Source organism: Nycticebus coucang, chromosome 7 (genome assembly GCF_027406575.1).
Source record: "Nycticebus coucang isolate mNycCou1 chromosome 7, mNycCou1.pri, whole genome shotgun sequence".
In the NCBI taxonomy this organism is placed as follows: Eukaryota; Metazoa; Chordata; class Mammalia; order Primates; family Lorisidae; genus Nycticebus; species Nycticebus coucang.
This window is the reverse complement of record NC_069786.1, coordinates 69,197,138-69,210,193: the sequence shown is the minus strand read 5'-3', so window position 1 is coordinate 69,210,193 and position 13,056 is coordinate 69,197,138. Positions and strand designations below refer to the sequence as shown.

At 42.8% G+C, this 13,056-nt stretch overlaps 1 protein-coding gene across 7 annotated transcripts in view; it reads right to left on the bottom strand.

The window, feature by feature from the left end:
• Positions 1-13,056, bottom strand: part of RAPGEF4 (Rap guanine nucleotide exchange factor 4) — a 304,043-nt gene that overhangs the window by 77,277 nt on the left and 213,710 nt on the right. For 5 of the 7 annotated variants that reach the window (XM_053596307.1, XM_053596309.1, XM_053596310.1 and 2 more), the window contains 4 exons: positions 12,855-12,908; positions 12,438-12,544; positions 8,540-8,661; positions 6,820-7,003 (listed from right to left, as the gene is read on the bottom strand). In XM_053596307.1, coding sequence (XP_053452282.1) covers positions 6,820-7,003; positions 8,540-8,661; positions 12,438-12,544; positions 12,855-12,908 — 467 coding nt within the window. Of the gene's footprint in view, positions 1-6,819; positions 7,004-8,539; positions 8,662-12,437; positions 12,545-12,840; positions 12,909-13,056 lie in introns of those variants that run through there. The other 2 variants (XM_053596311.1, XM_053596308.1) reach the window with 2 other exon arrangements.

Sequence of the window (13,056 nt, the reverse complement as noted above, 5' to 3'; positions counted from 1 at the left end):
TCCAGAGATAGCAGAGAAACTGACCTACTGCAAATCTGACCATACCACCCCTCTCTGTAAAATTCTCCAGTGATGCCCGAATGGCTATAAAACAGTGTACGCAGAGGGCATAGCAGATGCCCCTCCACTGACCTTGGCCTCACTCTCAGCAGAGCCACATACACTAATGCCCCATCGCCACTCCCATGCCCCTGCTGGGCTAGAGCTCGTTCTTCACTCTGAAAGGAAGAACACTAGAATATTCTATTTTGTTGCTCTTAAGAAGAAAGGGCTTGAGAATCAACATAAAACATCCAACAGTCACAAACTGAATGCATCAAGGAACATTCAGGGGAGCTACTCTTTACCTATATATATATATATATAATATATATATATAAAATATATATATATAATATATATATATAATATATATATATAAAATAATATATATATATAATATATATATTATATATATATATAAAATCCATTAAAGAATACATAAGTTTAAGGGAGAATGTTATAGTGTATTGATATCATTATTAAGTGTACAAAATTAGGAATTAAAAAAATACCCAGAGGGATAGGCACAAAAATGTTAATGGTAATTATCTCGGACAGATGTGACTGCAGATATTATCTGTTCTTTTTTGATGCTTGTCAGTAATTTCCAAATTTCCTACTATGAAAAGATTGACTTTAACACTAAAATGACATTAAAAACATGAGGTAATCTTATAATGAACCCCAGACTATAGTGACGTCCATTCTCCCCTCTCCCAAATCTGAAACTTAAAAGTACAAAATCTGATGGTTGGCTTCTTGGGCCTGTATGCCTGAGGGAGAGGTGGTAAACTGCTTTTACAGGGGAGAGGCAGATGACCCACTTAAGGGAATCATCCATTCAGGTAAAGTCTATAAGCTTTCGCTTAGGGCATAGAAATCTTTCTGGTAAAAACTATAAGCTTTCGCTTAGGGCATAGAAATCTTTCTGGTAAAAACAAAGGCAAAGGCTGTCATGCAGTGGAGGAAAGGATTCACAGTGATCAACTATTGCATCAGATGAAGCTCTTTTCATCTGGTCAGCGTTTGAGGATGGACTTCCTAACTGTGAGCATTCTCTGGGCACATCCCAACACAAATCAAAACCTTAAACCTCACTAATTTTGATTTTGCTAATCTGAGATCCCCTGAGGAAACAAATCCCCTTATAATTATCAGGATTTGAAATTGCACATCCTTGAAAACAGTTCGGACAAAGATCCTATTAAAACAGGTTCTGCAGGGTGGCGCCTGTGGCTCAAGGAGTAGGGCGCCAGTCCCATATGCCAGAGGTGGAGGGTTCAAACCCAGCCCTGGCCAAAAACCACAAAAAAAAAAAAAAAAAAAAACAAAAAACAGGTTCTGCAAATTAAGAGAAAATACAGCCTCTCATGCTCCCCCTAGCGAAAGTGTGCAGAATAGCACTGAGGCGGTCTTCAGTCTGCCTGCCAGGGACAGTCCCCTTCTGTTCCCCAAGGCATTTTCTCATGTCATTGATCCATTTTAAATTGTTGCCTTCCAACTTTTCATGCCAAGGCATATATTTGATATGAAGTCAATGCATTTCGTGCCATGCCTTCACATTTCTTAATGACTTGGCAGTTTGGGCAGTAAAAAAATAATAATAAAATAAATCAACATTTCTATACCTTGGAACATGTTTAGTTTCCAGGAGCAAAGTGCTCGGCGGGTCTATTCAAGGACAGCAATTCTTTAACAGCTAAACTTGTTTTCTTTCCATTTAAATAAAACCAATTAGTAGGTCCAAAGATTATTAGCAGATTTAAAAAAAAAAAAAAAAGAAAAAGAGAGGTGTGTGTATATAGAGTTTAAATGTCTGTCTCATAAAATTAGATTCCTTACTTGTCACTTTCCCATCTGTGGGGAGTTTTCATTCCAGTAGAAAGAAGACCGAAGAGTCAAAAGGACTATCAGCCCAATTGTAATGTTTGCAAAGTTTCAAAAAACTGGAAAGGTGGGAAAATCCCAAGGGCATTTGAAATAATTATTTATTACATAAAATAAATGAACTCAAGTTTCTGAGTTTTTGACCCATTTGGAAGACTCCACAACTTGCCAACAATTTTACACACACACACACACACACACAGTACCAAAAAAAAAGCATATACATTTTAAGAGAAAAGCTATCCTCTTCATGTCTGCTGCACACTGATGCTGGCATCCATTTGATTAAAGCCATTTTTTGGAGGAAGGTCATTCTACACATTGCTACTGTGATTCAATTCACATTTGAAGAGTAATACATAGATAGTATCTCTTAAAATGTGTATATATTTTTTGGGCACCCTTGTGTGTGTGTGTGTGTGTGTGTGTGTGTATTTTTCCCTGTGCACAGGCCCAGCTGATTTTTCTCTTTATCAACTTCTTAATCCTCTAGGCTTTTAGGGAGTTTCAGAACTTGGTTTAGGAAACAGCACCTACTTCACTGCCTTACCCCAAAAGGCGAATCTCTAACCATCCTAAACCGTGGAGCACATGCCCCACTTTACCTGGAAGGAGAGCTTAGAAGGCTTCTATGGCAGAGCATTCTGTCTCCTCGAAACCTCTTTTTCTATAGCTGGCTTCACATTGACAATACTCTGCTTACCGAGTCACTTCACATCATTTCGCCCTTGTCTGTCTATCCAAAGTATCTGCTCGAAGAAAGCCCAAATGTACATTTCTGCTGGTAAGGGTTCCTACTTGCCATAGGGTGACCTCTTTGTTTTCAGACTTATAAACAAAGCAAAAACAAAACAATAAGCTTTGAGAGTTCACTCTGTATTTGATGGCCCTGTCTTGGAGCTACAACAACAGCATCATCAAACTGTCATTGTTCTATAGCACTTGCCCCCAAATGCCATCCAGGTCTGCACCTGGAAAACCAGGATGGGCATTGTGAGTCACTCTGTCTGCCAACACATAAAAAGCTAATTTCACATTCAGAATGTATGTTTCTTTCAATACCAATAGCAACAAGAGTGTGCCAAAAAATTCCCCTGAAGCTCTATTCTGTTTTTTAAACTACAGAACATTCTTTCATAGTTTGACAGTTAAAATGCTGCAGTTAATGTAATAAACAGAGAATTTTTCTAAGTAGCCTGTCAAAACAAGTGACACTTTTTTTTTTTTTGCTAGCGAGTCTCAGATTCAGAACAATAGGAAGTACCTTTCAAAGCAACATCTTCATTATACAATCAAATTCTCAAAGTAATCTTCTCATCAAAGAATATTGTGTTATTTCTTTCCCAGTAATTATCAGAGTTCTGCAACCTCTCTGGCAGTGGTGACTATTAGAAATTGCAGCTGTGCTGAGGTAAAAAGTTGAGGGGTCCTGCCTTGGTCTATATGGAGCCAATGCATCTCATGCCTCCACATTTCTTAATGACATAGTAGTTTGGGCAGTAAAAAAAAAAATCAACACTTCCAGAACCTTTGAACGTGCCCTCAGCTCTCAGGAACAAAGTGCTCAACTCGCGTCTTCAAGAACAGCAACGATACTGGCAATTCACAATCAACTAAGTTTGTTTTCTTTCCACTTAAATAAAATAAAGCAGTAGCTGCAAAGATTATTAGCAGATCAACAAACGGGGTGTGTATGGGAGTATAGAGTTGGCATGTCTGTCTCATAGAATTAGATTCCTTACTTTTCACTTTTCCATCTCTTGAGAGCTCTCATTCCAGTAGAAAGAAAACTGAAGAGTCATAGAACGTCCAGCCCAGTTCTAATGTATGAAAAGTTGTAAAAAACCAAGAAGACAGGAAAATCCCAAGGCTACTCCAAAATGATGGCTCTTGGAATACTGGTGAAACCTGCACTTTAAGAGCCAGTGACAGACTGGAAGAGGCTGAGACTTGGAATGTAATTTTTTTTTTTTGCAATTTTTGGCTGGGGCTGGGTTTGAATCGTATATGGGGCTGGCGCCTCACTCCTTTGAGCCACAGGCGCCGCCCTTTGGAATGTAATTTTCTCTGAAGAATCTTTGGGCTGCCAGGGATCATGCAATTCAATGGTGTATGCAAGAAAAAGGAAGGACAGCAGAGGCTCTCATCTCTAAGAGTGACTCAGGGAACCCAGCTTTCAAGTTTCATGTGAAGGGCAAATCAATTAGCATGCATGTTCTTAGCAGACAGCAGGTGCTCAATAAATGTTTGTTGCATCTGAATCTGATTTAGGAATACCTCTCACATAGAACTGTAAACTCCCCAAAGGCAGGAACCACTTTATTACTTTTTTCTTTTAATTTCTTTGGTAGATGCTTGAAAATATTTGTGAATCGAGTGGTATTTCCTCCTCTCTTGAAGCAAGCAAGAACTGAGCGACCATTAGGTAGGGCTGTGTATTCACATACTGATTCACTTGCTCAGCCAAGATTTATTGATGGCTTACTTGGTATAATGCACAGAGCTAGAAATACGGCCTCATTTCCACATCAGGTTAAACCCTGTCCCCACAGTATGTTGTGTTATTTCACAGCTACCTTTTCTTCGATAGCATTTGACGCAGTTATGATTAAATGATCACTTGTGGCTGGGTGCGGTGGCTCACCCCTATAATCCCAGCACTCTGGGTGGCCGAGGCAGGTGGACTGCTTGAGCTCAGGAGTTTGAGACCACCCTGGGCAAGGGCAAGACCCATCTCTACCAAACACAGAAAGATAAACTGAGCGTGTGGCAGGTGCCTACAATCTCAGCTACTCAGGAGGCTGAGGCAAGAGGTTTGCTTGAGCCTAAGAGTCTGAGATTGCTGTGAGCTGTGATGCCAGGGCATCTACTCAGGGTGTCAGAGTGAGACTCTATCTCAAAAAAAAAAAAAAAATCACTTGTATAAGTAGTTGCTTAATATTTGTCCCCCGGGCTAGACAGGGAGCTCCAGGAAAGAGGAGCAGGCCTCTTGTTCAATGCTTATTTTAATGCCTTCGCACTTAACACAGTACCTACAACAAAGTAGGTGCTTAATAAATGAATGAAGTAAAAGGAGATATGTCTTTGCCTAAAAGAAATTCAGTTTACAGCAACACACCATTTCAGGATGGCTTTTTATTTTGGAGGGTATTTCAGTGTGCTTAGTAGCCCTGTGTCCTAGCCACTGCCCAGTGAATGTCAGCCACGTGCCCCTTCCTGCACTCTGACAACCAAAACATATCCACATATCCTCACACTTCCAAACACACTTTGGGGCCTGTTTCCCCCTGATGCAGAATAAGGTGGCAGCCAGGAGGACAGAAGAAAAAATATGGATCCAGGAAATGATGGAGAAGCACAGATGACGAACAGTGGGACAAAGGGGTGTGGAGAACAGTGAGGGGACGCTGGGGACAGGAAAGAGGACCTGGTTAAAAGGGTGCTCACTTGAATTCTGCAAGCACTAGGGGTTCTCTGTATCCCTGCAGCCTCCTCCCCACATGCTCCTTCAGGGCAGGGAAAACGCAAATTAGTCGGGCAGGTTTCCTCCTCCTGCTAAGGTCAGTCGAGCTCTGGCTTTTCTGTTTCATATTTTGGATTTTCCTCTTAAATTTTTGTTTGAAGAAAAGGTTTTGAGGCTTAGAGAGTTAGAAACCACAGTTCTAGAGTTAAGGATGACGGTGCCGACTGGGATGAAGGAAGGCCTTTGAAACACAGGGTGCCAGACATTAAGACCCAAGAGAAAGTTTTGACAAAGGGGACATGGTGTGACAAAAAAACGAAACTGCAGGTATGTTGAAAAGACTTTGCAGCACTAAGGAAGGGCAAGTGAAAGAGTCCCGGGGAAAGGAAATAAAGGGACTCAGAGGGCCACTGCCGTGGGTTTGAGAGGCAGACTTTGGGGAAGCAGGTCTGAGAGACACCTTGCTCTGGGAAAGTGCTCAGTGGATTCGGAAGACGTGTAAAGTTTAACACTCTTGTCCAGACTAAGACTAATAGATGAAGGCCAGCCAAGCTGGTGACTCAGAGTCAACATCCACCCCTGGCAGGCACCGGCTGCTGGATGGAGGGCGGCTTCATTTCCAGCAGAAAAACAGACCCCTGTAGTGGTTTCAGATTCAAGTGTCATGTCGCCACTACTGCAGGGGTTTCCCTGAGGACTAAGACTGTAGCGCATGTTGCTTAGCCTGCCCCGGGGAGCAACAGGTAGAATGCCCGCGGAGTCCGGAGTCCCGTTTTTGAAAGCACAGATCTTTCTGAATGGATCTGACTGAACATTTGACAGGCCTCCATCTCAGCAGGTGGGCTGCTCCTGAAGATGAGCTCAGTTCAGGGGAGGCCAAAGGCAGAGACCGCCTCAGGGGCTGATGGAGGCCTTGCAGGGGTTAATGGGCGGGGTGTTCTCCTAAGAAGGGGTCTCCAAGCTGCAGGGCAGAAGCTTCAGAACAGGGTGAAAGGGTGTGCTGAGTGAAGGAGCGCAGGAGAGAATGGGAGAATGAACATGGGCCTGGGCATGAGGGTTATGGGCTGACCTCTGTCCTGTTGCAGAAGGAAGGGAGGTACTGCCACAGTCTGCCATAGACACAGCACTTTCTGTCTGTCATTGGCCAAGGGTCATTTAATATGGGGATTCACTATTCAGATCCTGAGCCAACTACTAAAAATCTCTATAATTTTTAACTCATGCAAATGGAAAATAGTCATCTGGCTCAAAAGCAAAAAAAAAAAAAGCTCAAACCGAGGCAAACGCTGCTGTGTCACCCTTTCAGTGTCTCTCCTTTGGCTCTGGGGCAAGGCCAGGAGGACTTGTGAACTCAGCCGTGTGCCCCTCTCCCAGGCGTCCAAGCACCAGGTGGGTCCAGGGGCCACAGTGGCTGAGATGTCACTCACGGTTTTCGGAGGATCATCCTCATGTGGGCGTCGGGGCCCATCTGGGACAGCAGCAGCATGGTGTCCTGGAGCTCCTCATCACACTCTTTCTTCTCCTCCTCAGTAGGCAAAGGGGCATCCTCGTGCTCATCATCCAGAAATCGATAAAATAAATATTTGTCTTGGAAATGGTGCTCCTGGTCCACTATAGGAAACATGGAAGCATAGGTCAGCTGTGGCACTGCGGCCTCACTGCTCCGGTCCCCAGAAGTGAACAGAGGGCATTGGGCAGGACAGCCTAGTGGCAGCAGAGTGGTGAGATTCCGCACCCTGCTCACTCCGCCTTGCCTGGAGCCATGCAGCTGGAAGACTTGACCTTCTGGCTGTGGGCGTGCACACCACAGCCCTCTGAGACCCACCCACCTCCTGGGCCTTCGTGGGGCTCCCTCTGAGACCCTGCCAGCTTTTCTGAGATGACCTGTAAACACTGTTGTGGATGTGGGACATCCGTCCCAAACAGGAAGACAGCCAACTGCCAGATCATACTCTCTGATGGTTTTTGAAAGCACAGACTTTTTAAAAACCCACTTTTTCAGGATCGGAATTCATATTTTTCTTTCTGTATGTACTTTTTTATAAACATTTCTTTCTGCACTTGGGGAAAATAAAGTTAGAATAAAATTTCAGTAATTGTTTGAACAAAGCTGACCAGGTCCTAGAGGGATTTGGGGTTTTGTGGTAATTTTCTTCCAGACCTGATTTTAACAAGTTATTTTTCCTCTTGTTCTTTTAAACAACAAGATTTAGATCTTGGTAGGACTCAGATAACAAACTTGGCTCATTCAGAATCCCTCATCTACATGTCTTACAGTCTTTAGCCCTTTTTTAGGCTAGAGCATCAATACTCTCCAAAGATAAAGAGAAGTAGGAGATCCTGCTGCTGCTCAGAATGTGACCCTCGGGATGGACATCGGCAGAATCGGGGCACCTGTGGGAAAGGTGGATTCAGGATCCATACCAAAGCGGCTAATCAGAATGTGCATTTTAACAAGAGTCCCAGGTGATATGTATGCACATTATATATGAGGAATCCGGTGAAACCACCATTAGAGTCCCAGGTGTGGGCAAATTAAATGAATTATTTGAATATTTTGTCTGTTTGGACAAGCAGTCTTAAATACATAATGTGAGCAGTTCAGCCAGACTCACAGGCCAGTCCTGAAGAGCTACTCTGCTCAATTATAGCCCCTGCAGTTATCAAGAGCCACAATTGCAGAGCACATTCCTGATTTTAAACACGGTCATCCTGCCGGTGTACAAACTGGCCGCCCCAGACAGCGGCACATCTGAAAGGTGCTAAATGCAGCTTCTGAGTTCCTCACTCACTTTCATGTCATCAGCCCAGCCACACACTTCGCCGCTCTTCATTCTGCCCCTGCATCGGGACTGCGAGGCGATGCTTGGAGTATAATCACGCTATCAATGAACCATGAATACAAACTAATAAACATAATTGGAACTGATGCGCTCAGGCTGCAATTTCATTTTCCTTTCAGACGTTCTCCCAAGTTAGGTAGGTCCGTGGTGCAGCACAGCAATCAATAGCATCCACTCGCTACATCTGCTGGTCCCTGAGGGATCATCATTCTTTCTTGCCCATTTCTTAAGTCAGCAAAAACTTACCCAGGGAAATGCACTCAGCATTTCTTGAGGGGTTTCCAGGGACAGTGGCTCAACTTACCATGGTTAAGAACACCGTCTTCTAACAGGACTTGCCACATGCCGACAGCTTGCGTCCGGGAGTGAACACATGGAGTCTGCTGTGTCATCCAGTCCACCAGCTCGATCCCCACGCAGCATTGTCTAAGGGCAGGTGGGACACAGAGGGTGGGAAAATCACCCTTTTGCAGATAAAGGATGGGAGATGGCTTTCCAGAGGACAGAACCTCCCACAGTACGAAGGACCACATGGTGTAGCCTAAGGTTTCTCCAATGAGAAGACAAACCAATAAAACCAGTCAGCTCCTAAGAGAATGCTTTAAGCAAGGCTAGAAAAATAAAAAAGCATTGGGCGGCACCCGTGGCTCAGTGGGTAGGGTCCCAGCCCCATATACTGAGGAGTGGTGGGTTCAAACCTAGGCCCCGCCAAACTGCAACAACAACAACAAAAATAAATAAATAAAAAAAGAAGAAGAAAAAGCATTACAAGTTGCCATACCAGGAGAGAAGGAGAGCATTGTCTGGCAAGCTAACCATCGGGACAGAAACTCAGTCATCATGAGCTCGTCCCAGAAAAATCTCAGTGTAAGACGAAGGCAAAGCAAAAGACACGCTGACTCTCTCCACCTGAGCTTCGGGAGGAATGAGTTAATGTTCGTGAGGCACTCGGAGGTGCTCCATGAAAGGCGCTGTGTAAGTGCAAAATTATATAGCACTTTATATTTTCAAGTAATACTACTGATCTTCCTCAGAGGGGTGTTGGGAGAAACAAGCAATTAGCGATGCAAATCTCTCTGAGAAAGTTCTGTGTAATGAGCATTAGCACTTGTACAGAGCCTGCCTTCTGAGGAGCACCAAATGCTTCCAGCTTTGTGTATATTCACATGTTAATCCCTAAGACGCCCTCTGTGGACAGTAGGTCTGGATGGGCAAACTGCATGTATCAGTTAGGAAATTCGTAACTATACACACACACATTAGGGAACACTGAAACCTTCCAGGGGTGAGAGAAGGGCAGGTGTTCACGGCACAATGGTCCAAGGGAGGGGATGGAATCTTGAATTCCAGGAATGGACCCCAAGGGAAAAGGAAAGAAGGCCGAGGGTCACAGAGCAGCTGGCTTCTTGCAGCTGGGACTGAGTCCCTGGTGGCCTTCCCTCCCATGCTTAAGGATGGCACCGTCTCTGGAGCATGGGCTGAGACTGGGCCAGGCCCAGAGAGCTCCACCAGGAGACTCCTAGTGCTGCACTGCTTTGCAAAGAGTCTAGAACTAGGAGGAGACATGAGCTACAGCGCCAGGTCTGCTGCTTACTAGCTATGTGACTTTGGCCATATGGGTTCAACTCCCTGGTTCTCAGTTCTTTCATCCGTAAAAGAAAGGAGGAACAAAAGATGAACTCCGAGGCCTCCAATTTAATATTTTAGAACCTCTAAAATCTATCAAAGCTCCTGAGATGCTCTAACCCTGACCCCAGAAAATTTCACAGGGAAGATGTTCTAAGAAGGCCTTCTTATAGTCTATACCTACACATTAGAGCTTTAAAGCCCAAAGAGTCACTTACTGACCATTCTGAACCAAACGTATGACCTGCTGAAATGGTCCTTTTCTAATGTGAGAATGTATTAATGGGAAAAACTTGTGAAAAAGTCAATTTCAGTTGGCTTTTAATTCAATGATTGCCTTTGCTAAAAAGAGCACATGGAATTAAGATGATCTCAGAGCATCTGAGTCCTTATAAAGGGTGTAAGAATCTTGCAGGGAAAATATGAAACAAAGACACACAGCCACAGCTGTGCCACTTGGCAGCTGATGGGATCACTGGCGTCCTTTCCATCAGTGATCCCTAGCCACTTTGGAATAGTGATTCTTGGGGACAATACTATATACAGAGAGGATGCAACTCCCCAATATTGCAGCCATCACATAATGGGGAGAAGAGCAGGAGGACGGAAGAATGCAACTGAAGGTATGAGGTCTGGGGCAAGGAACTCAGCTGGTCTCCCAGAAAAAAGAAATCATGCTTCTGGCCTACAGAGGAGCCCGCTGGTCATTACCAGCAGATCATTAATTTGTGTCATAGGCCTGGAATAGACATAACATCTATATTTCAGGGCTTTAAAATCTTAGTACTATGGAGCACAAAGAGATTGGGATTTCTGACTTCTTGTTTCCACTATTTGTCACCAAACATGACCTATTTTAATGGATTTTCCCTAACTTAATACTCAGCAAAGCATAACCACTAAATTAAGGGGAAAAAATAAAATTTTAAGAACAAAATGTTTCTTTAACCATAAGAGATTTTGAGATCCACTTAATGAGTTAAAGAGGTTGAACTCTTTCTGGGGACATGTGACACACAACTTTTTTTTAAACGTTTACTTTCCTTAAAATTATAGCAGTGTGTAGGGATCACAGCTTCGAAATTAACTTCCAGGGTTAGAGAACAAGACTTAACAAATGGAATCACCCAAAATAGTAGTCAGTAAATATCAACATAAAAAGGGTCCAATGTGTCCTAAGTAGAATGTGTTCCTTATAAGACTAAGGTGCCTTTCAAATCCCATGTCGTTTCTAAAATTTTATCAAAAAGAGGCCAATCTGAATATAACAGACTGTCAGTTTTGGTCCTGTAACATATTCATACCAAGTATAAGCAGAAGAATATGAGGTTGCGTGGAGTGTAGAAAAAGTAATCCAAAGAGGAAGAACTTGCAATGCTTTCCCTCTGTCCTGAGAGACTGGATCTTGAGGAACATATACTTGGTAGGTTTGCTACAGGGTGAACCAGGTATAATTTTATAGGTTCTATCATAGTTGGTAGTCACTAGGAACATATACATCATTCCTGGTCACTCTGAAACTTGTATTCCAGCTTTTCACTGTCTTATGAATTAGGTTCATGTGAATCAAATGGGTTTTGACTCATGCTAAGGCTAACGGGTTCTGAGGTCATGTCTGGGCTGCCTCACTGAGTGCGGAGAGAGGGCTGTGTCTGAACCACCGGCTCTGGAAAGAGGAGTGAAGGCTCGTGTGCCACATGTTGATAAAATCAAATGTTAGGGATTAGACTCAAATTCTTAGTTGGCCGATTATGGTTCAGTCATCCCTGAAGGTTCAATTAACCATGCAGCCCCAGTCTTTGTGATTTATTCCCTCTAATAACAACTATAACAAGGAATTCTTCATGATATACATGTGATACAGTCATGTATCTTACTCTCTGCATACTAGAATGAAATCTTACATTAGAAAATAAGCTCCATAAAGGACTTTGTATATTTTGTTCACTACTGTATCCTCAGAGCTTGAAATACAATAGGACCTGGTACCCACTCAGTCTTTAATAAGCTTGTGGGACAAATGAAGATTAAATGAATGAAAAGATCATTGAATTAGGAAATCAAGCAACTTTGGTTTAAATTCTGGCCTACCACTCACTAGTCTCGTAATTAGGACAAGGACAAATATTTCATCTCTCTTGAGTCTCAGTTTTATCATTTGAAAAATGACCATATACCTCTAGCGGGGCTGTGATGAGGATGAAATGAAAGTGGTCTGGTACAGATCATTAAGCATAAATAAGTGCTCAGTAAATGTTAGTTAAAAGTGATCTAATCTAGTAGGCTTCCTAAGAGTCATTAGAAACAGAAATAATAAAAATTTTCTCTCTCTGTTCTTTTAAATCATAACTGAACCAATGTCCAAGCGAATTAGTTTAGGAGCAACTGCCAGGAATAGTCCAGATAATTAAATACTCATAGTTAAACAGGGTCCAAGGCAAACTTAGAACTTCTAGAACTTGAAGGCATTCAAAAACGGGCTGCCCCCAGATAAAACACAGGGAGAAGCATTTTTGTTCCATTTTCACCACACATGAACCTGTAGGGGCCACGGCCTCTGGAGTGAGTGCACGTACCTGTACGTCTTCAGATGGTACTTTCTGTCTCTTATCATGTGAGGTGCTCGAGAGAGAATGGCATTTCGTAAAATTTTTCCAGCCCTGAGGATCTTCTCTGAGGGGACCTGGATTTTAATCAGGTGGAAGGAGGGGAGGAAAAGGAAGGAGAGTTTATAGAAGGAATACAAACCAGATCAATCCTTAACTCACTTTCCAGTCTCACTCTGGCTTAAAAAACATATTCATTACATTTACATTGTCCACTTATGTGACATGTCCCTGTTTTATGTTGAGAACTGAGACACACTGGGTATTTATTATTTCTAAAAACTGTATCAGAGATTTCCTGAATTGATGCTCTGACATAGAGACCATTTCCACTGGTACTTAAGAAGCAAATTCTGCTGGCTCGTCAACCCACCTACGTCCCATTACCTTGGTAATGGTGTTAGCAGGACGAAGAGGAACGTGAGGTTCAATGAGAGGTGTCTGAAAAATAAAATGTTAAAGCAAAGGAAAATTAAACAAAAAGCTCACTGAAGAAAATTATGGGGATAATAAGAAACATCTATTCTTTATAAAACTCAAAATAGAATTAAAAAAACAAGAGATAAAATCTATCTAAAGAACTTGAATG